Source organism: Babylonia areolata, chromosome 23 (genome assembly GCF_041734735.1).
Source record: "Babylonia areolata isolate BAREFJ2019XMU chromosome 23, ASM4173473v1, whole genome shotgun sequence".
In the NCBI taxonomy this organism is placed as follows: domain Eukaryota; kingdom Metazoa; phylum Mollusca; class Gastropoda; order Neogastropoda; family Buccinidae; genus Babylonia; species Babylonia areolata.
Genome location: NC_134898.1, coordinates 8,755,691 through 8,780,100, shown reverse-complemented (window position 1 = coordinate 8,780,100; position 24,410 = coordinate 8,755,691). Strand labels below are relative to the sequence as shown.

At 40.8% G+C, this 24,410-nt stretch overlaps 1 protein-coding gene across 10 annotated transcripts in view; it reads left to right on the top strand.

Moving 5' to 3' along the window:
* LOC143297734 (neuron navigator 2-like) overlaps positions 1-23,575 on the top strand; it is a 487,523-nt gene extending 463,948 nt beyond the window's left edge. For 9 of the 10 annotated variants that reach the window (XM_076610177.1, XM_076610178.1, XM_076610183.1 and 6 more), the window contains 6 exons: positions 2,204-2,375; positions 2,854-3,069; positions 3,726-3,994; positions 13,111-13,229; positions 15,178-15,420; positions 16,808-23,575. In XM_076610177.1, coding sequence (XP_076466292.1) covers positions 2,204-2,375; positions 2,854-3,069; positions 3,726-3,994; positions 13,111-13,229; positions 15,178-15,420; positions 16,808-16,942 — 1,154 coding nt within the window. In that variant the 3' untranslated portion in view covers positions 16,943-23,575. Of the gene's footprint in view, positions 1-2,203; positions 2,376-2,853; positions 3,070-3,725; positions 3,995-13,110; positions 13,230-15,177; positions 15,421-16,804 lie in introns of all 10 variants that reach the window. The other variant, XM_076610182.1, reaches the window with a different exon arrangement.
* Positions 23,576-24,410: the final 835 nt, after the last annotated feature.

Below are 24,410 nucleotides of genomic sequence, written 5' to 3'. Positions count from 1 at the left end.
AAAATGAATGGATAATATAATCATCATATGTTCAATGTTGACAGGAAAAGATAACCCCCAATCAGGAAAAGATAACTAAGATTTTTAGGGAGAAATGCACAAAAAGAAGAAAATTCAAGGCTGTGCATTTTTGAGTGGCAACGATTCTAAAATGTTTGCAAACAATCAAGTGCAGTTACATTGCTTTCTTCCACTATCATGTTCCTCTGAATATAAGCAATATACATAAAAACACGCATACACACATGCGCGCACGCGCGCACACACACACACACACACACACACACACACTCACTCACTCACTCACTCACTCACTCACTCACGCTCCCACCCTCTCACCCACAAATCGCACAATGTTACAACACAAAAGCTCATTGTAAACAATATTTTTGCTTGAAGCTTTCACCTGGAAGGTTTCACAGGGAGATGAGGGTTTGAAAAAAAAAAAAAATCTGAACACCCATCACAACACGATCCCACTCCATACCTGTTGATGTGCTTTGTACTATGTAATCATCATCAGGGTAACCAGAATCACTACTGTTGATGTGCTTTGTACTATGTAATCATCATCAGGATAACCAGAATCACTACTGTTGATGTGCTTTGTACTATGTAATCATCATCAGGATAACCAGAATCACTACTGTTGATGTGCTTTGTACTATGTAATCATCATCAGGGTAACCAGAATCACTACTGTTGATGTGCTTTGTACCATGTAATCATCATCAGGATAACCAGAATCACTACTGTTGATGTGCTTTGTACCATGTAATCATCATCAGGATAACCAGAATCACTACTGTTGATGTGCTTTGTACTATGTAATCATCATCAGGGTAACCAGAATCACTACTGTTGATGTGCTTTGTACCATGTAATCATCATCAGGATAACCAGAATCACTACTGTTGATGTGCTTTGTACCATGTAATCATCATCAGGATAACCAGAATCACTACTGTTGATGTGCTTTGTACCATGTAATCATCATCAGGATAACCAGAATCACTACTGTTGATGTGCTTTGTACTATGTAATCATCATCAGGATAACCAGAATCACTACTATTGATGTACTTTGTACCATGTAATCATCATCAGGATAACCAGAATCACTACTGTTGATGTACTTTGTACCATGTAATCATCATCAGGATAACCAGAATCACTACTGTTGATGTGCTTTGTACCATGTAATCATCATCAGGATAACCAGAATCACTACTGTTGATGTACTTTGTACCATGTAATCATCATCAGGATAACCAGAATCACTACTATTGATGTACTTTGTACCATGTAATCATCATCAGGATAACCAGAATCACTACTATTGATGTACTTTGTACCATGTAATCATCATCAGGATAACCAGAATCACTACTGTTGATGTACTTTGTACCATGTAATCATCATCAGGATAACCAGAATCACTACTGTTGATGTGCTTTGTACCATGTAATCATCATCAGGATAACCAGAATCACTACTGTTGATTAACACCAATATTACTTTCATTTCCTATCATGTTTTCATACTTGCTGTCACCTCTTCTGAACTGTGCATCCTGGCAGCCATGTTGACACACTCAACAACTTCTTGCTTTACAATATACAGAAAATCAAAATCAAGCCAAAACTTGCTAAGATACTGCTTTGAAAATGCATCAAGGCAGTCACCATTTACAAGCCAGTAAGCATACTCATGTGACCAGATGGACTCTTCATAATGCAGTTACCCCTAAAGTGTGGATATGTCAGCGGTTGGAAGTAAAAAGCTTAAATCTGGCCTCATCTCTTTTCCCAGCAATAGGTTTGATTGTGGCATGTCCATCTAAACAGTATAACTGTATATACCTCTGTACATATGGTATGCTTGGCTGTGTCTATGTATGTGTATGCGTAAATGTTTGTGTACAGGTATGCTTTCTTGTGGGAATGTATATATGCATGTGTGTGTTGGTGGGAGGAAGGGGGGGGGGGGCGGGGGTGTATGCATGTATTTTTGAATGTATGCCTGTATGTATGTATTGTGTATTTTGGTATGTGTATCTAACATTGACATAATGTGTTTTGTAAAGCACCGTGTATTTTGGTGTGTATGTAACATTGACATAATGTGTTTTGTAAAGCACCAAGAGCAGTTTTGTGGAAAGAGCACTGTGCCAGTATCCATAACAATGATTTGAAATGTTTCAGGCACCAGGCAGCAGAGCGTGGACTCTTTGGCATTTGAGACAATGATCCCCAAGTCCATCATCCAGCGCTACGTATCGCTGCTGCTGGAGCACCGCCGCATCATCCTCTGTGGACCTAGTGGCACCGGCAAAACCTACCTGGCTCAGAAACTGGCTGAACATCTTGTCCTCAGGTACTGATGCTGCCATCAGTCAGATTGAATTGTATCGTGTGTGTGTGAAGCTGAGAATTAGTACACTGTGTGTATGAGGGAGAATGAGAAAGTGCTGATGTGGGGGTGGGAGGGGTGGGGGGGATACATTTTATATAAACCAGTGAAAAAGAGTTGACCTGAAAGACCATGCCCTATTACACTCGAGAAATTCAAATGCTCTGGACATGATAATGCCAAAGTGTCAGTTACAGAGAATGATGATCCCTCAGCAAGTCTGTGTTCATGCCAGTTTGCCAATGACATACTGACAACCTCTTTGCCACAGTGACAAGTCTGTAAATATGCCATTTTGTCAGTTACATACTGACAGTACCTCTTTGCCTTCATGACAAGTCTGTGAACATGCCATGATGCCAATCACAGACTGACAACCTTTTGGCCACAAAGCACGCCAGTGTGTTCACCACAGACTGACAGTGTCTGTGCCATGCTACAGGTCGGGGAAGGAGCTGACGGCAGGGTGTGTGGCGGTGTTCAACGTGGACCACAAGTCAGCCAAGGAGCTGCGGCAATACCTGGCCAACATTGCCGACCAGTGCGAGGCCACCTCCGCCAGTGCTCTCCCCTCCGTTGTCATCCTTGACAACCTCCACCATGTGGTCTCCCTCGCCGATGTCTTCAATGGATTCCTCACCGCCAAGTACCAGAAGTGGTGAGGATCAAAGGGGCCGAGACATCTCCCTCCTTCAGGGAGAAACTGAAACTGATACACTCGCTTATATTATGTATAGTTACTGTGCACTCACTTATATATAACATACAGTTACTGTACACATCACATACATATATTGCATAGTTACTGTACACCCACTTATATATTATATACAGTTACTGACCACACATATATATTCCATACAGTTACTGTACACTTCTTATGCATTGCATTGTTACTATATACATATCCATTGCATACAGTTACTGTACACTCTTATATTGCATAGTTATTGTACACTCACATATTACGTACAGTTAGTGTACACACATATATCACATACAGTTACTCTACACTCACCTGTATTGTATTTTATTGTATTGTATTGTAGTACTCTTTTGTCACAACAGATTTATCTGTGTGAAATTCCGGGAGAGCGCGTTGCTACACTGAGAGTGCCAACTTCTTTTTCTGCCTGCAAATGTTTTTTCCTAACAGAAAATTTCTTCAGAAATTTGCCATGGACAACCATTTAGTTGCCTTGGGTTCTTTTACATGCACAAAGAGCATGCTGCACACAGGGCCTTGGTTTATCTTCTCATCTGAATGATTACCATCCAGACAACCACTCAAGTTCAAGTTTGTTGTGCCTACAGCCCCTACATCATCGGCACCATGAATCAGTCCACCTGCTCCACCACCAACCTCCAGCTGCACCACAACTTCCGCTGGGTGCTGTGTGCCAACCACATGGAGCCTGTCAAGGGGTTCCTGGGTCGATTCCTCAGGCGCAAGTTGGTGGAGGCAGAGGTGCGCACAGGGACACGCAACAATGACCTGAACCGCACCATCGACTGGATCCCCAAAGTGTGGACCCATGTCAACAAGTTCCTGGAGACGCACAGCTCCTCTGATGTCACTATAGGTGGGAAGACAGTAACATTTGTTCACCTTTATTTTGGTGTTTGTTTGCATTATCGGTGCAGATGAGATAGAGGCTGTTTAAGATGATTTTGTATTATAGTATGTTTCATGTTGATCTCTTGAATTTGCTTGAAAAATGTGGATCATTGAAAAAATGTTTGAACTGGAATCTACAACATTCAGTTTTGTTGTGTTTGTTGTTTTTCAGTGGAAGACTCCATAAACTAGAGATGAATGGACAGTGCACTGTGATCAGCTGTTCAAACTGTAGGTGGTGGCAGTAAAAAGTAAAGTATTTGAAACAATATATCACTGAAATGTGATTTTTAGCACAATATATCACTGAAATGTGATTTTTAGCAAGTAGCATGACAATATAAATTTTTTTTTTTTTATTTTACGTAAGTGAGTATTTTGATCATTTCGGAAGATATTTCATTTTAAAGATGTGATGATGTTTGAGCTGTTAATACCTAATATTTTCAAAATTTCACTGTCATACTGTACCGTCCATGAGGGTACTGTAATGAAAACTAACTACTTTTTAAAACCATATGATAGTTGCATATTGCACAAGTAAACAAAAAGTATTTGGAAAATATACCTGTCAAGTTCGGGAGAAATAGTAAATTGGGACGTGTAAATCTGCACAGAATAACAATTTTGAAGGACTGCAGCACTGAAAAGAATGGGCAGTTACATTTCATAATAAAATTCCTTGCAGAAATTAACACAGAAAGTGCACTGAATTTTTTCCAGGCAGGATAGTTAACTGTATTCTCAATACCAGAGTCTCAAACATTGAAACGTCTTCATTTTGACCATCAGAAAAAAAAAGAAATGCTGAAAAGATGAATATTTCAGTAACTGTCACAAGTGGGGCCATGAAAATTTGCATATTAAGTGGCATATCAGCCTTCAAAATAAATTAAAATCAACATTAAAACTTTACTCTATCATTTGCAGAAAAAGAATGTTTGGTGTCATATACTGTACCATGTCAAACTGATGCAAACTAGGCCTATTGGTTTGCTCTGCTTGGCCAAATTTTGCGCGGCTAACAGTGAAAAGACGGGCCCACCGCTCTCAGCCAATCAAACGCCTCTAAAAACTATAAGCGCTTAATCATTCCTTTGGCCAAGGCTCTCCACGCCATCTTGTCAGGTTTACGCTCTGTCTCGTCTTACGCTTTTTTCGGCTATTCAGCGTATCCTTTTGGCCTTATTTTGTTGCATGCGGCTTGTGTTTATTGTATTCTTACATTCTGTGTACTCGATTCGACTCGGCACCCTCGATTCGTTCGATTTTTTCTGCCTCTAAGTCGATCCTGTCTTTCCTTTCTCTGTTGGGGGTCGGATTTTCACTGGGTGCCTAAGCGCGGGTTCCATGCCTCGTGTGCCATACCACGAAGGCTGGGGATCATGATGCTGGGATTGAGACTCGGTAAGAGACTCTCCCAGGCCCGGAGCTCATGATTCCTCCCGATACGGACCGCGGCGATGCGTCGTTAGACGCTGATCGCGGAGGCAACATTCGTACCAGTAAAACGGTCATGAAGGGGACCGGGGGGAAAGAGGTACGAGCGTCGCCTCCCGAGGTGTCCCAGCGCGAGGCAGGGAGAAGGGTGAATGACAAGTCATCTCCGTGCTGTGGGGACTCGCAGCTAGGCGCGGACTCCCAAGGGGAGGCCGCGCCCGGCCATTACCCGGGTCCCCACTCGGAGACGGCCCTCACGTGCCCCATTGTTGTTCCCCCTCCTCCCTTCTCTGTCGACCCCCCTCCCCCACCTCCTTTTGGGGGGGGGAGAAAAATTTGGTTCCGGGGGGGGGATCTCTACTTTGCCCACCCCGGGCCAAGCCACCCCAGTCTCCCCACGGGAGGGGATTCGGGGCGCGTGGCAACCTGCTCAGCAGGTCTTCCCGCTATCCGGCCGGTCTCCCCTGCTGGGGGAGGCCCGTGCGTGTCAGGCGGTTCCGGGCAGTCAGCCCGCTCATCTTCGGGCGGGACTGACACCCAAGTCGGACCTGACCTCCCTCCGACTTGGCCAGTTTGTTCCCTTCATGGAGGTCAACGCACCAGTGACCCTTGGGGTTCGGGTCACAGTATGGCTGGTGCCCACGGGTGGTTACCCCCATTCTACCCGTACTGGGGCGCACCTAGGGTGCACACTGGGTTGCCGGGAGCACCAAGGGCCAGCCCCTTGTCCGCTCCCCACCAGACCCAACCCAGCACATCTCACAGGGTGACACACACAGCCCCGACAAGTGGGATCGACTTCTTGTCAGTCAGGTCGAGCTCCTTGACCAATATTGCCACTCTGTCCACAAATCGGGCCTCTGTCAACCCACAGGTGACCTCCACGGTCACAACGGCCTCCTTGTCAGGACCGACGGCTGCTCAGGGGCCCTACTCGGCCTGGCGGAGCCGGCAGTCCCCACCTGCCCAGCCCTCGGTCCTACAGTGAGATGAGTGGGTGTTTTGTCCCCACACAGCACTCGTGGGTCACTCTTGCATCCAGGGACGCCCTCTCTGAAAAGGTGTGGCACCCACCATCCCAAGCATGGTTGGACCTACGGTCCACACGCTCCCCACCCGCTTCAGGTGTCAAGGACATAACAGTGGCGGCCATGGTCCCGGCTCGGGATCGTCCCAGCTCATCCCGCTGGGCTGACCACAGCTCACAGGACGCCCCAGTGGGTACATCCACTTAGGATGGCACCCAGCAGGGGATGGACTGCGAACAAGAGTGGGAGCCCCTGTCTTCGGATGAGGACGAACAAGCAGATGAGCACTCTTCGCCCACATCCCAGGGGGGACAGATTGAGCCCATGCCTCCCTAGGGACCAGCCTGAACCAAACTCGGACTTTGCCGAGCTCGAACTGACCCTCCCCAATAGGGTCACGTAGGCCGAATCAGTCCCTCAGGCTACTTTGTTACCCTTGACCCTCCTTACGCCATGTGACTCTTAACTCCAGAACCACAAGGCAACTCAGAGTGCCAGAAATGGTGCAGGTATGGCTTAATAAGCCAGCCCGCACTGTCAGGGGTGCTGCTTCCATCCCTCCTCCAGGCAGGGAGTCCCTCTCTGCCCCGGGCGCCTTTTCCCTGGGAAAGTTTCTAAAAGATTCCTCCAAGGGAGGGGTGTGGTCCTGGTACACACAGGACCACCCTGCCTACAGCGGAGCAGAGCCCTCCGCACAGGACAGGATGTTGGTCTCACAGCGCACCACCTTCCCCACTTCAGCTAACCTATCCTTTAAAACGTTAGCAGAGTGGGACAAATTGGCCCGCCGCTGCCCCCTCGAGGTTTCCACGGCGTACACCTTCGACATGTTCCTTCACAGGGCCAATGAGCTGTGGGAACAGTGTCCGGTTAATCAGGACAAGGGGTCTCCTTCCTCTGTCCCGCCGGGCCTCTTCACCGACCAGAGGTTACACGCTTTTGGCAATAGGGTAGCATCTGGTCTCACGGCAGCTGCAGACACAGCTACCAGCCTTCACTTCAATACTGTGCTAGCGCGGCGTGAGGCCATTTTCAGCCTCTCTAACATTCCTGTGGAGGAGAGGGCTGCCCTGCGGTCCATCCCAGCACAGCAACACTCCCTCTTCGGCCAGTTCCCGCCCCATTTTGTCAGCCACAGGGCAGAGACAAACAGGGAGGTGGCCTCATATTTGGCCCGCACCTCTCATGGGCTCCAGGGTTCTATGCCATTGAAGAGACCGGCCACCAGGGCCCCTCCATATACCACGCCGCCTGTCAAGGCAGCGTGTGCTGAATCAGGGGCAGAGGAATAAACCACCTTATGTCCGTCCAAGCCGACCGGCCATGCCCAAGGCCAGAACTGGCAGAAGGCAGCACCCCCAATGACGGGGCCCCGATTCAGCACCGCCAGTCGTTCAGCCCCTCCAAGTAGGAAACTTGTCCCGGCATGCACATCAGTGGTGTGCTCTGGGACTCAACGACGGGATTATGTCGGTGCTAGAGTCGGGGTACATGCTGTCTTGGGTGGAGGACCTCCCCCCTCTAAGATCCACTCCTCCTCCTTAGGTGCTCTCATTTGCAGAAAAAGAATGATTTCTGATTTTCTCACAAGAAAAGGTTGCACATCGTGGATGAGATTTCTTCCCCAAAAATCTCTCTTTTTGTTTGATACTAAAGTTACAAGCACAAAGGGTTACAAACAGTCTCGACAGAGCAGCTTCTGCAAAATGGCTGCAATTAAAAAAAAAATGCAGCTTCAAAGAATTTTACAGGATGGGCAGGTTGGTGGGGTGTTCCACGACAAAAGTTCTTCCAGATAAAGAGGGAGAAAATACTACCTAAGATGCTAACAAAAATGACAGATGCGTGAATCTGTTATTTTTCTGGATCTCTGAACTTTTTCTTCCATCTGTGAACTCGGTCTTGCATTTTATTTTAAAAGAAACACAATAAGAAATAAAAGTGGCTGATGAATCTTTATGATAGTATTTTTATCGGGACATTTCTTCATAAAACAGCATTCACCTGAGAGAAAATGCACATCAAAAAGTCCCTCTCTTGTTTTTTTTTAGGCACTCACAGGTTTCCCGGCATCACCAGTAACAGGCTGCCCGCTACCTGAGATGTTCACACTGGACTTTGTGGATCATGGAATAGGTCTTGTATATCCGGCCTTGAGATGTTCATAAGTGGAGTGATGGTTAGAGGTAACGCATCCGCCTAGGAAGGGAGAGAATCTGAGCGTGCTGGTTCGAATCACGGCTCAGCTGCCGATATTTTCTTCCCCTCCACTAGACCTTGAGTGGTGGTCTGGATCCTAGTCATTCGGATGAGACGATAAACCGAGGTCCCGTATGCAGCATACACTTAGCGCAGTAAAAGAACCCATGGCAACAAAAGGGTTGTTCCTGGCAAAATTCTGTAGAAAAATCCACTTCGGTAGGAAAAACAAATAAAACTGCATGCAGGAAAACATTTAAAACAAGAGGCAAGGCCTTCAAGACTCACTTGTGATACACTTAAAAAAAAAAAAAATCTAATCATTAAAATGTGTTCTGTATTTGTTATTATAAAGCTTCAGGTTAAAAAAAAAAAAGAAAAAAAGAAAAGTCCTAACCAGATTCAAACCCCACATGTTCGGGTGAGAAGAAACTGTCTTACCCATTACACTATTGTGGCTCCTTAACTGACGTTCTAAAATTTAATATTTAAACATACTTTTTTAAAGGGTGATAAATCGATTGCGGTATTCGCAGTGAGAACGCTGTTTAAATCATAAGGGCGATAAATCAATTGCGGTATTTGCAGTGAGAACGCTGTTTAAATCATATTATTCTGGTGTATCTTGGGCATTCAAAAAATATTTAAGGGCAATAAAAAATTCTTTGTAAGTCCGCGGTAAAGGAGACGTGGCTATTGCCGCAATCACACTGCAACATTTAGCCGTTTTCTCTCGATCTAGATAGATGTACAAATTTAGTTACACCCGCCAGGAATGTAGTATGACACGATTGATCGATTCAATTTCTCTTTTATGTTCATTCTAGTTTTATAGTTTTAAAGTTGATATGAAAATTTAGTATTTTGTTAAACTAATAACATGTAGAGCCAAGTACAAGTACTTCTAAACGTCGTATGAAGTGAAAAGGACTTCATTTTGAGAAAAGTCAAGACTGGAAATTTTTTCGTTTCATCGATTCAAGGGTATTAACTCGCATGGTTTACAATTTTTAACTGTGAATTCCGACTGATTCTGTGGATATTTTTATGGCAGTTTGGGGCATAATCCAGTAAGTGTTGAGGCATTCACAAATCTTTCTCCAACTTTCCATCACATTGTCGATTGAATATAGGATTGAACGGGCAGGTCAACAACTTGAAACAAAATGGCGTCGTTCGCGTTCGCGAAGAATATGAGCACGCGCTTTGAATGTGTATAAATATGTGTACGCAATTGATTTTTGCCCATGACCTTCAGGGCTCAGCCAATAGATCTATAAAGTACACTTGTTGTATTGATTTTAGTATTTTCCAAAAAAGACAATTTGGGTGAATGAACATAGTAAAAGCCCTGTACACTGAGAGTTAAACACACCAAGCTTTTTATGTATTGAGTATAATTTCAAAATGTAATGTTTAAGATGAGGAAGATCAGTTTAAAGTAAATTAACCCCCCTAACATTAATTACAGATTAATTTCCCTTTTTTACTACCTGCACCAAAACGTTTGCAAAATAAATATAAAACTTCCATGCTTAGCAAAAAAATTCCTGTTTGAACAAAAAATGATAATAATGACTGCTCTTGTTTTTGGGTCAGAATATCAGATCAAAGTGCCAAGTTTAGAGAATAAACAAAATATAAATATAACAGTGAATGCAGTTTGCATATAATTTGGCTTCTTTTTTTATTTTTTTTGTGCCCACCCCAGAGGTGCAATATTGTTTTAAACAAGATGACTGGAAAGAACTGAATTTTTCCTATTTTTATGCCAAATTTGGTGTCAACTGACTGAAAATGTCAATGTTAAAGTTTACCACGGACACACAGACACACACACACACACACACACACACACACAGACAACCAAACACCAGGTTAAAACATAGACTCACTTTGTTTACACAAGTGAGTCAAAAATGGGTGGCGCTATAATGTTGCGACACGCTCTCCCTGGTGAGAGCAGCCTGAATTTCACACAGAGAAATCTGTTGTGATAAAAAGAAATACAAATACTGGACTTTATGGATCATGAATAGGCCTTGCATATTCTGCCTTGAGCATCCGTTTCTGCAACATGTTGAATATACAGATTAGTGCGTAAGAAAGAATAAATGTTACATTCAGACATTAAACAAAAACCAAAAGCAGAGGTTCCAGTTTTATTCATGTTTTGGCTTTTGTCAACTGAGGTACGTGTGTTTGGAGTGGGGAAAAAAACACTGTGATAAGAGAATTAGAAAATGGCATACTAAAAAGTAAGTATTCATCAGTGATAACAGAATTATGAAATAGCGTACTGACAAGAAAGTATTCATCAGCAACACAAAATTCAGTGCACTGAACTATTTAGCTGCATTCATTTTTCACACAGTAACTCATATTGCAGCAACAACTTATGCTTTGCAGCCGAGGTTGAAGTTTTGGCAGTCTGCCACTACCAGTTGCTGACAAGAACTTTGCCATCTGTGTGAACTGTTTTTGTGTTTTTTTATCTAATGGATGTCTTAGTTGTATGTGATTGTTTACTTGAACATTTCCATTTCAGGGTGCTACATTACAGAACTGAATGAATTGATAAATGTCTTTAGGTATATGTGATTGTTAGATATTGAGTATTTTATTGTTAATGTGCTCATCATATTTTGTATTTTATTGTTTGATAGATATTTTGTGTACTCCCCTTTATTTGTGTGTGTGTGTGTGTGTGTGTGTGTGTGTGTGTGTGTGTGTGAATGCATGTCTTAGATATATATCTCAAATTGAATATTTTATTGACAGTATGTGTATGTATTTTGTATTTTATTGTTTATGTATAGATTATGTGTATTTTCTGTTTTATACAGTCTAGATGCACAGTATATCTTGGGTTATATGACCACACACATTCTCTCTCTCTCTCTCTCTCTCTCTCTCTCTCTCTCTCTCTCTCTCTCTCTGGCTAGATCCCTGTTATATAGTTTGAAGCGTACCTGTTGTATAACTTTGGCTGCAGGTATTATTGTATTGATTTTGTTTAGAATAGATGTTAGATTTCAGTAGTTACAGGATGTTGACTGCACTGTTCAAATTCATCCATTCTTTGCATATCACAATTTCACACACACAGACATACATGCACACTCACATGCCAACTTGCTCTCTCTCTCTCTCTCTCTCTCTCTCTCTCTCTCTCTCTCTCACACACACACACACACACACACACACACACACACACACACACACACACATCCAATATCACTTAAAAGTAAGAAGATGTTAAACTCTGTGTGTGTGTGTGTGTGTGCATTGATGTGTTTGTATGGAGGGGTGGGGTTTGAGGATCAGGTAGAAGTGTGCAAGTTGTGATATTACACTGGTTTCAGAATAGCAAGTTTATATCTGAACATGTTTGATTATAATCATGTCTTATTCATCATTAGTGAATTGCTAAATGCGCTTTGTTTTTTTAATTATGAAGATAGGTGTATCACCTTCGCTATGTCTATGAGTATGAATTGGTGTTCTTGTTGGAATGTGAGAGCATGGTTGGACAGAAAATGTTAAAACAACAACAACAGCAACAACAACAACAACAACCACACACACACACACACACACACACACACACACACACACACACATATATATATATATATCTGTTGAAAAGGTCTTAACAAGACACACATTTAATTATGCTCCTCCACCACCCACCCCCTCACACACAAGTCAATAAACAATAAACAATACGAAACAGATTAAGAAATAGAAGTACATCCAGGTGATGACATTTCTGACAGCTGTTGTAAACACATTTTCTGAGTATGCTTACAAGATGGTTCCTGTTCAAGCTGACTCTGTTTCATCACTCATTTTTATTAGATTTTGTTTATGATGGTTTTTTATCCAATTTCTGTGTATAATTCACCATTTTATTTGTTTTTGGATGTATTAGGCTCTTTTTTTTTTCTTTTTTTATTCTTTCCTTTTTTTAATGTGAAAATAGTGTTTGTCTGTGAAGAGCTCCCTTTGTCCTGGACCTTGCACTTGGAATGAGCTCCCTCTTTAGCTTCATCTGATCTCTGCACTTGGAATGAGCTCCCTCTTTAGCTTCATCTGATCTTTGCACTTGGAATGAGCTCCCTCTTTAGCTTCATCTGATCTCTGCACTCAGCTCTTTCAGTTCTGGCCTTAAAACATACCTCTTTCCAAAATTGCTACCCCTTCAGCCTCTTCCTGGTCAACAGTTTCTCTAGCTTTCCATTTAATGTTTTCTTTATAAGTTTTTTGGTGTTTTTCTTTTTTATCCCTCTCCTTTAGAGTTATGTATGTGTGTAAATGGCATTGAAGCACATATATTTGCCTCTACACAAGATTTAGCACATTATATTATTATTATTATTATTATCATCATCATTATTATTATGGTGTACAGGTCCCCGTCTGTTCCTGTCCTGCCCCATGGACATTGCAGGCTCACAGGTGTGGTTCACTGACCTGTGGAACTACTCTGTGGTCCCCTACATCATTGAGGCTGTCAGGGATGGTCTGCAGGTACACTTTCTTCACACTTCTGATACACTTCTCAACTGTATTGTGCTAATCTGTTTGTAGTGTAATAAAATTGATATTGCTTTCACATGACCTAGATGCTAAATATTTCTTACTTTTATTTTAAAAGAATAAGTTTCCACTTAAAAAAAAACACAAAAAAAAACAAAAAAAAAAAACTTGAAAGCTTTGTGATTATAGACAAGGGGTAAAGAAAGGAAGTCTTCTGTTCCCACAGAAGTTCTTCCACTTTCTGTCATTCCCCTCATTCTGATACATTCTCATGTCCACATGTAGCCCCACTAACTGCACAGCTCACAACTATTCAACACCATTTGGCTAAGAATTTAAAGTGACATTGTTTTTTGTTGATAAATTTTCCACAACCGCAAGCATATCAATTGATAACATTTACTTCTTTTTCTTACCTGCAGTGAAAAGGGTAGGTATGCCTAATTGCGAACAATCCAGTCGAAGTGACCAGCTCAACGTGTGCACTGTAAAGATAAAATGTTGTACAATAGTCAAATGTAGTTCTTTTGTTTTTGAAGGCTTTCTCCGACTGGATGTACCAGAAAAAGTTCATCTGCTCATTGTTTTCAACATTTTGTCAACGTTTTTTGTCGACATTTGAAATAGCAGGGGTGCCTGAGGTTAAATGTGATCGGGCAAGTCTAATTCCAAACGATGACTTTGGGAACATGAAGATAATTAAAACAGAAGCAGGTCTTTACCTCATTAGACACAACATATTATTGGAACATCGCACCTGACTGTTGTATTGTTGGTTTTGATCACACATGCACACAAACAGACATTTAAACACACACATCCCACACCGCACACAAACGCACCCTTTTGAGAGCGCTCAGTAACTGTACAGCATCATTCGCAAATAGACCCGCGTCAAAATATCCTATGGTCTAATTGCAAATGACACCATTTTGCAGATTTCTGTCAAAAATGACATTCTATTCTGTCACCAATATGCTTTCTTAAATTCTCCCAACACTGGTAATGCACATTCAACATATCCGATCAAATCAACTATTTTGAACTGTGTCAAAGTTCAAGTCCTACAACTTGCTTCCCTTGATTTTAGGATTTTGAGAGCACGTTTGTAACCTTGATTGGCAGTGGTGTGTGAATGATTGGATGATAGATAAATTTGTCTTTTCAAACCTAGGGTAGGCTCTCAAAGCATGACCAGCTCTTTGGGTTTATGCAAAGGTCAGGGTTCTTTAAAAAATGTTAGTATAGCAGACGTAGTGTTGCATGTATGGCCCATGCTTTGTACACCTCACTGAAACAGAAAATGACGTACCAGAAAAAAGATTGGATTTTTTCTCTCTTGGTTCCATCAGGATGGAGTTCATGTAATATGTAAACATACTTTAAAATGCCCCCACCAGGTGTAAATATTATTTATATAAAAAAATGTCCCTTTCACCAGGTGTAAATATTATTTATATAAAAAAAATGTCTCTTTCACCAGGTGTAAATATTATTTATATAAAAAAAATGTCCCTTTCACCAGGTGTAAATATTATTTATATAAAAAAAATGTCCCTTTCACCAGGTGTAAATATTATTTATATAAAAAATGTCCCTTTCACCAGGTGTAAATATTATTTATATAAAAAAGGGTCCCTTTCACCAGGTGTAAATATTATTTATATAAAAAATGTCCCTTTCACCAGGTGTAAATATTATTTATATAAAAAAGGGTCCCTTTCACCAGGTGTAAATATTATTTATATAAAAAAAATGTCCCTTTCACCAGGTGTAAATATTATTTATATATAAAAAATGTCCCTTTCACCAGGTGTAAATATTATTTATATAAAAAAAATGTCCCTTTCACCAGGTGTAAATATTATTTATATATAAAAAATGTCCCTTTGACCAGGTGTAAATATTATTTATATATAAAAAATGTCCCTTTGACCAGGTGTACGGGAAGCGAGCCCCATGGGAGGATCCAACAGAGTGGGCCATGCAAACCTACCCCTGGTCCAACCTGGGCTCTGAGCGACACCTGCTGCCTGTGCGTTCTGATGACGTGGGGTATGACTCCGTGGCGCCCCCTACCTCTCCACCCGGTGGACAGCTGGACCTGAGCAGCAACAAGAAAATCATGATGCCCTGCAGCAAGGAAGAAAACGTCATCTCTTCCTCCTCCTCTGACCCCCTAGTCAGTGGCTCTGTCTGTACTGCTGTCTGATCAAATGTGGACTTGTTGGTGTGTGTGTGTGTGTGTGTGTGTGTGTGTTTTATGGAATTGGTTTTTACTGGGGAGGTGTATATGTGTTTGTATATTTTTTTGTAAATCTTATTTTTAGTTAGTGGAGGCAATGGGGATGTTTGTGTTTGTATTTGATTTTTTTTTTTTTTTAATTCAGAGGAAGTTGTGTGTAAGTGTGTTGTTTTTGTGTGTGCTTTTTTGTCACATACAGTACTATGTCAAATTGATGCCTGTTGGTTTGCTCTTTTTGGCCATTATTCACAACTAGCTCAGTAATAAGAAATTCCAGTCAGTCTGCTGTCTGCTGGCCCATCAAACATTATTTCCGACCTGACTGATGACTCATTCCAATGGCCACAGCTCACTGAGATAAGTAGATTATCTATTTGCTCTGTCTTTGCCAACCTTTTACGCAACTGAAATGTTAATTTTGTGCATGCTTGTTGTTTTGTGCTGCTTCCTGGGCTGTTTTCATCTCAGAATTGAAGTCTTTTACACATCATTTCTGTCTGTTCTTATACCATTTAATTTGATGTTTAGTTTTCTTGCTGGATGAAGCTATTGTTTGTCCAGTCCCCCTCAGTCCCCTCACCCTGTTTCTACCTCTACACTTCCCCTGAGCTGGCTCAGTGCTAAGAATGTCAGTCCCACTGCTCCTCTTTTGGTCAGCAACACAGTCAGTCATGTGGGTGGAGTCTGCTATGAACAGCGTCACTCACTGATCGATCTTGCCAGTCTCTGCATCACTCCCTTTATTTTCTGTCGAATCGTCCTATAAAAGTTTATCACTGTCTTCTTCTTCAGGTTGACATTTCAGTTCTTTCTGAGCATCAGCTAAAGAAACCAATTCTGGTTGTTTTGATGCAAGTCAATCACAGAGCTTTAGCTGAATGTCGCCATTTTGCTGTGTGTGTGACGAGGCAGGCAAAACACAGCCAGTAACCCAACCAAATCCTTCAAATAAAGACTACCTACGTAGATGGAGTTTCTAGCTATCAATAGAATCTAGAAAGATTCCCCAAGCTAAAGCTACCAGTGTTTTTGTCAACGAACTCAATACAAACCAGGGAAAAGTCTGAATATTTCAATGATGCGTTATCAAGTCACTATGGCAGCGAAGTATTTACGGCTGCACTGACAAGTTGTCTCGTCATGCAGGCAGCCTGGGGGATAATTGTATGTTTATGGTAGTGTTGATATGTCATTTTGAATTTAGCCTGTATTAGCATACAGGTGAGAGAACTTTTTCCATTTTGGAGAAACCCACATTCATTACCTGATGAAAGCTTGACCTCTGTCTTTTCTCTGTCCCTTTGTCTGTGTGCGGACAAAGTAGGTGAGCATGCTGAAGAAGCTGCACGAAGTGTCCGAGTTCCCTGTGGACCCCAAGGGGAAGGAGGTGGTGATGGACAGTTCCCACACCAAGGCCACCACCACTACCACCCTGCCACATGCTGACCATCCCCACTGACCACTGCCACACCACTCAGGGACCTGACCATGCTGACCTGACTGACAGCACCCACGCAGTCACCATCATCATCACAGCGTTGTTACCATCACCATGGCGTTGTTGCCATGTACAGCATCTTTTATGGACAGCCTCCACAACACAGATTACCATTCATAACCTCTTTCACAACATTGTGCTTACCACACACAGACCCTGTGACACTGATCAACACAGATATCTTCTGTGACAGCATTGTATTTACTGTGCACAAATTTCATCACTGCACTCTGTTGTCATGACAACGTATTTCAACTACACCCTGGCTCTGTGACAAGGATGTCATTACTGGTCTACATTCAGGACAGCAGTGTCATCACCAGTCATTCTCAGGTCTGCAGGTTCCCTGACAGTAGTGTTCATGCATGATCACCTCTGTGACAACAGCATTGTCAACTGTTGGGACCTTGTCCACCCTGGTTGTATAAACAGTTCAACTGTTGCAGTTTTGGAAGTTTGCCAAAAGTGTGAGACATATGTTTGACATCACCAGACCTGGCCACAAGCTACATAATCATCACACTGACCCAGCCTACCTATGACACCCTGTGGTGGGAACATACTACCGTATTAACAAAAGATTTGTGTCACCAGATCAAGATATTGTGTATATTTTGTGTAGCACAACACGTCATTGTACAAGCTAACTTTGCAAAAACAACTTGTCAAAGCACAGGACATATACTGTGGTGACATTGTGCTGGAAATGCACCTAAACTCTTCTGATATTGCCTTGGATGATTTCACCAACACACTGCATAAAACATGTCATCATACACATCCTTCAGAATAGGATTGTGAGCAGGCACCAGGGTCCAGTTGACACTTTGGGTTACAAGTGGGTTACAGGTCCTCCCAGCTGGTCAGCACAGAGTCATCCTTGGGATCGTGACCAGGCATCAGAGACTTCACTGTCAGTGTTAATGTACGCGCCATCCATCTGAGATTACAGATCAGGGACCTTGTTTCAGCAGATCACTATAGTTAGTGACCAGGTGTTTAGCTTCCACACAGACAACATCGTTTCTGAACACTACATCGAAACCTATCTTCATCACATGGGCATTGCATCACTTCAAGGCACTGTTAGTAGACACAGTTCATGATGTGTGTTCATCACATGTTCACGTTTCATCATCTGTTTGTCATCAGGACCAGTAAAGGATCATCTTCAAATGTGCATTATTATATTTTATTTTGATTTTATGGGTCATAAACTTATTTTTCCCAGGAAAAAAAATTATTTAAAGCAGTTATGATTCTTTTATGAATAATGAATGTAAGTTTGGCCAGTAGGCAACAAATGTTATCAGAGATGCAGACATTTTTCTCACTTGATACACATAATTTACTCTAGTTGGTTTTGGGATTTTTTCAGTCAGGATATGAAATTGAAGAGTAGAATGTTTATGTTCATATTATGTGCCGCCATGAGTGAAAGAAGGAAAGGTCAGCAGAACCAGCACTGACAATTGAAAGCACACAGCTTCCCAGAAAGTTGGTGAGGATCTAGACCAATGCTTTGACAGTGTCAGACTGACTGAACTTCATACAGCAAGGCCCGGAAACTGTGTGAAATCATCTACATTCCCTCTGGGGGGAAGAGGAAAAAGGGATGCATATTTCAGACATGCTGGTCAAGGTAAAAACAGCCATTTCTGTGCCAGTGGAGAAGAGGAAAATGTTGATGGAGTGTGGTTTCTTATGGCAGTATTTATTTTTGTTACACAACAGAACACTGTGTGTGACAGAAACCTGCGGACTTGTGCATCTGACTTTTGACTTGTGATCTGTAATCCAGTACTCTTCTTCCTGTGTCAAGTTGATTCTTGGAATCCATGTGGGAGTAAACTTTTCAAGTCTTGCCATCCAAGTGCAGCTATGACTTTACATTCATGCCAAACACTTCCACTGAATGAACCATTTGTCACATATATGTATTTTAATTTATATCCTCGGATTATGTAACTATGAGGTATCAACGCAATGTGTGTGCTGCTTTTATAAATGAAAATGTGTAGTGTGTTCAAGACTTGTCTGCACATGAGTCGTAACTTGACCCTTGATGCCTTTTGATGCAGAACTCAACTGTGACAAAATAGCAAACTGTCAAGAGTCTTGTCACTGAGAAAGAAGAAAAGGAAATGAAGATAAAAATCAGTTGTTGAGCTGGACAATATATTCTCATGTTTTCTTTCTTTACCGTGAAACTGGTCGATATGTGAATTGGCAGTATCTGTGTGGTGAAAAGTGGTGATGATATGACATCGACTGTGATTTTCAGTGACATTATGATTTGAGATGTACTGACATCTCAGCTTCAACAAGGCAAGGATGTGGGGAAGAGAGGTAAATGAACAAAGGAAATGGATTGAAGAAGGAACTTTCAAACCAATGTTTTGTTCAAGAAACTGAGAGACCTGAGGAGACAGGGATGAGAGAATGCAAACCCCTTACTTGGATGGCTGGTACACAAACATGGAGTTAAATCAGGATACAAGGACACTCACTGTTCTGTATACAGTCAGCTGCTAAAGCAGAAGTGCAGATGCTGTGACACTCTTCCTGGCTGGCTGGATAAGAGAATGGCTCAAGAGCAGACTAGTCATGTCATGTAAATATGTTTATAATAGTGCAATGCAGTTTGTGTCAGCACTTACTGACTGCTTGTTTCTTAACAGTAGCATCATTACACACCAACAAAAGAAAAGCATGACTGTCCACATGTCAGTCTTACCTGCCCTTGGTTCTGTCTGAAACCCTGTATGGCTGAAGTCAATAAGAAAAACCTGGGCCAAACCCCAAGCTTTGTGGGTGCAGGGCATACATAATCTGAACCCTCATGTTTGTTGAGACAGGACAGATAAGGGCTCTGACTTGGTCAGGTGTTTGCTTAGAGGCAGGATAGAAAAAGGCTCTGACTTGGGTAAAGTGTTGGTTGAGAGGCAGGATTGAAAAAGGTTGAATTGGGTCAAGTGTTTTGGAAAGGCCCCAAACTCAACAGGGGATTGTTTTCTTTTTCTCTCATCTTCTTTATGTTTATATGGAAGTCAGAAAGCTATTATTGCTGTTGGTGTTTTGGCAGACTGATGCTGCTGCTTCATCAAATGGATAGTGATTTTGATTTGAAATAGTGATCTGATATAGAATGTATATTCATTGTACAGTTCAATTTGGACTTTAAAATGTGGTTTAGTTGTTTATTTGTTTTTTTTAATTGCATTATTCATTCAGCAAAGATGGTGTTGGGACTGAGAGTGAAAGATTATCATATGTGTACAATGTACTGTTGTATATACACATATACTGTAAACAAACTGTTGAAGAAAATACATGATATAAGTTAACCTAACATGCTACCCGGTACCCTTCCCCCAGTGTTAATCATGTTATCTCCCCTTACCCACTGTCACAATGTTAGTGTTTATTCTGCTCTGATAATTTAATAATAGAAATGTAACCAATCCAGGACCATGAATTGAGACTATAGACAATGGACTGAAACTGAAATAAAGGAAATGCACTCATTACACCAGTGATAGTCTGAGAAATCCACTGACCTTTTTTATTTTTTTTTTTATTTGGTAAAATGAACAGTAACATATTATGAACAATGACACATGTAATACCACAAATGATGCATTTTGGTCCGGACTTGTTTTTAGTTGGTGTATTTGTACAGATCCTCGTTGGGAGCAGTGTGAGTAAATTGTGTTACTACTATTTATTTTATTGTTATGGCATCAGTATCTTATGTTAGAACACTGCTAAGTGCTTATTGTTTTTAATGGATTTTTAAGATGTTTTACTTAGAAGCATTTACCTTTGATACAGTTCCTTTTTAGTGGTTTTAAATTGTGACTAATTCTTTTTCCTTTATTAATGTTTGAAGTGTTTTCATGTGTTAATGATGAGTGATGTGCAGCTAGCATGTGAAGGTTGGCATCTTTGAATGAAAAGAATCACCAGGTTGGATGTGCACTCTGTTCTATCTCCTGTGATGCTGGTGTAATTGCAGAGTATTTTGTTCAGGTGCATTTCTCAGTTCAATTTGGATTAATGGTATTATTTTCCTGGTACAGTGTAAATGTTAAAGTTGGAGAATCTTCTCATGTGCAATAGCATAACATAATGAAGGGTATCTTTACTTGGAATTGAAAGCCTAACCAGCAAATCTGGATTGAATTAAAAATTAAAAAATGTTTTAAGCATGCCAGATAAAGACTGAGAAAGCAGAAATGAAAAAAAAAGGCAGGACAATGTCAAATTGTTCCCATTTATGTGGACACACCATAAAATGTGTTTGCCAATAAAAACACCTGGGCTACCAGAGACTGGTCCAAAACAAGAATGGTAACTCTTTGTTTCTGCCATACATGCCAGAAAGCATAATGGGCAGTAACTGAGAAAGCCAAGAAAAATACATGTAAAAATTAAAGAAACCAACACTGTATTCATGAGGATGAAATATTCAGACCTTTTAATTCTCTATTCAGTGTTGTATTGGTGAATCATGGTTTGAAGCTTTGTTTCAACCTTTCTTTTGGGCGTTATTTTTACCTCAGAAAAAAAAATTTACCTGTTCACTTAATTGAGTTTGGTATATTTGTTGCTAAAAGAAAATATTACTGCAAAATGAGAGCAGAAAATGATGTACCACAAATTTTGTTCATTTGTATATTGGTGTAAGAGGTTTTCTTCTCCTCATTGGGAAAAACTGGTTACCTAAATTTCATGTAGTATTAAATAAACTTTAAGCAGTCATTGAGCATATTATATGGCGATTAATGATGGACTTAAGTAAAAACAGGGCATGTTGAAATAGAGAGGAAAAAAAGATGCGGGGGGAGAAAACTTAGCAATTATGGCAGTTGGTCTGTCTGTGGAAGAAGAGAAGCCAGATCATCATCTTCATTTCGCACAATCATGGCTTTGTCACCTTTCGTCAAAAGTTTTTGCTTGCATTGTTCATTTGGTGTTGGGATGCATCACATATTAATTTCTCTTATCTTTTTTTCTTCTTTTTTTTTGGTCTAAATTTTACCATCTTTGACTCATGTACTGTTTTGGAGGAAACGGGCTATGCTGTATGCTCGGTTTGGGATAAAGTTATGCTTAAAACTAAAAGTCCTTAAACATGGTATTAAAAAATTGTTATTAAAAAAATGAAAAAACTTAAAAGATAAAAATTAACTTTTCCTTAATGAGTCAAGAGTTACTGTCCCTCCCATACTCGATCATTTTACCTGTTTTTTTTTCAGTTTCTGTGATAAAATATTTGTTTAAAAGTATTTGATGTCTCATTTTTATTGCATCTGACTCCCAACATGAACAGCAAGCAGAACAGGATTTCTTTTCACTGAAGAGATCTGATAGACATGCTGATCATTTCAGATAAAATATATGATGGCATAAATATTTACGTTATGGATACTTTTCACTTATTCTGATCATCTAGTTCTGAACATTCTTGAATCAATATTTAATTGCAAATCCAGAATTCTGTAAACCATACATATTTGCCATTCATACATGAATGTCATGGAATACATTACAGTCATTCTTTTATCTAAAGTTTTTATTGAATGGTAAATTGTTTTATCATTCTGTTGCAATGTTTAAATGGTTGACCAGTTATTTGGTGAAATGAAACAGCAATTCCAGACAGCCTTTATTTGAATTGTGCAGTCTCCATTTTCTTGTGAAATTGAAGTGGCTGAATATGACGCCAAGACAATATCAATATTTATATTTTATATATTTATGTCTTGTTTGGTGATTTGTTAATTTTCAATTACAAGAAAAACTTTTTTTTTTTTTTTTGTTTGAACGTAAACTTTATCTGTACTACTTGGTGACTGGTCAGTTTGATTCAGTTCATTTTAACAATTAACATTGATCACATGGGCACTTCATCAGTCAGTCATGTTCCATTGTAATATCTGTCTTGTCATGGCCTTTACAGTCATTTTCACAAGCCTGTTCTAAAATTTACACTGGAGTTGCAGCAAGTTCCATTTAATTTACTTCATGAAGTGGCTTTCATTATTGTAGTGGAATCCTCAGTGCCATCCAATCCATGCATGTCATCGGTACATCTGGCTTCTCTTCTGTACTTGTACATCCTCCATATCCCACACTAACAAATACAGTTGTGTCAAAGTAAGTCTGTGCAGGACAGTTTGAAAACAGGCTCAGCATAGTGATATGTCTGTATAAACAAAGTGTTACTGATTAATGTTGGACAAAAATTACTGTTAAAACTTTTCCTGTGCTGTTAAAAAAACATAATTCAGTCAGTCTGGTCTATTTTTTTTCAACATACCATATAGCTTCATAAACTGCAAGGGCAGGGATAGCACATTAGTAGAACATACTTTCTGAACTGTTTGGTTCACCATCAGCTCCACAGGAAATAGACAGTGTACACAATGGGCACAGAATGATAGCAGGCTTTGAACTTGCAGTGTCAAGTTCTGGTCGTCTCGTGTTTCTGTGGATCATTATTATATTGTACTGGTTTGTGTGATTCTTGAATACTGCTGTAGCATAATACTGCAAGATGGGAAAGGAATACAACTTAAGGGAAATGAATTCAAATGCCTGAATGTCTCTGTGTATGCATGTGAGAAAGATAAAACAGTGTGCATGGTAACAATTGCAAATGGCAACAATACAAATGTTTTGACTGCTGCTGCTGCTATAACTCCTCTGTGAAAAGGGGAGAAAACGATCAGCTCAAATCACTTTCTTTCCAGACTGAATAGCATCATATCATTGACCTGACCCTCTCTTTCCAGATACAAATGTAGTGTTGCTGTTGGTTGTATCGTACTGGGCCTTACTTTCATGTCACAAAAGATTTCTTTGTGTTATAGTTAGGGTGTCCTCCTAAGGAGGTGTTTTTTTTCTTTCTATACTGTTCATAAAAAGAAATGCAACAACCCATTACACTTAACTGATCTGTCTCTCTCTCTCTCTTTTTTTTTTTTTTTTTTTTTGTGCCAATTGGGAAAAAAATTGAAAATAACAGAAGAACCAGGACATTCATTTGACATTTCATTCAGTTTCAAAGGTGCGGTAATTGGACAGGAACTGTCCAGTGAGCCGAGTCAGAATCAGTTGGGGTGTGAGTGCCCTGGGCAACATTGACTGCTCGGCATTGGTGGGACATGGATCTGATGAGGTGGGTGATCACTTGTTGGATGGCATGCTACTCCTCTTCAAGTGCCTGGAACAGATCCTGCAAATTTTCTGGTATGTTGCCCCTGGCTCAGAGCTGTCTGTCCAGCTCGTCCCACATTTGTTCAATTGGACTGAGATCTGGAGACGGTGTTAACGTTGTTGACAGCCAGAAAGGCCTGCGTATAACATGCTGTGGGCAGATTGGCATTATCCTGCATGAAAATGGCATGTGGGGCGGCCAAAA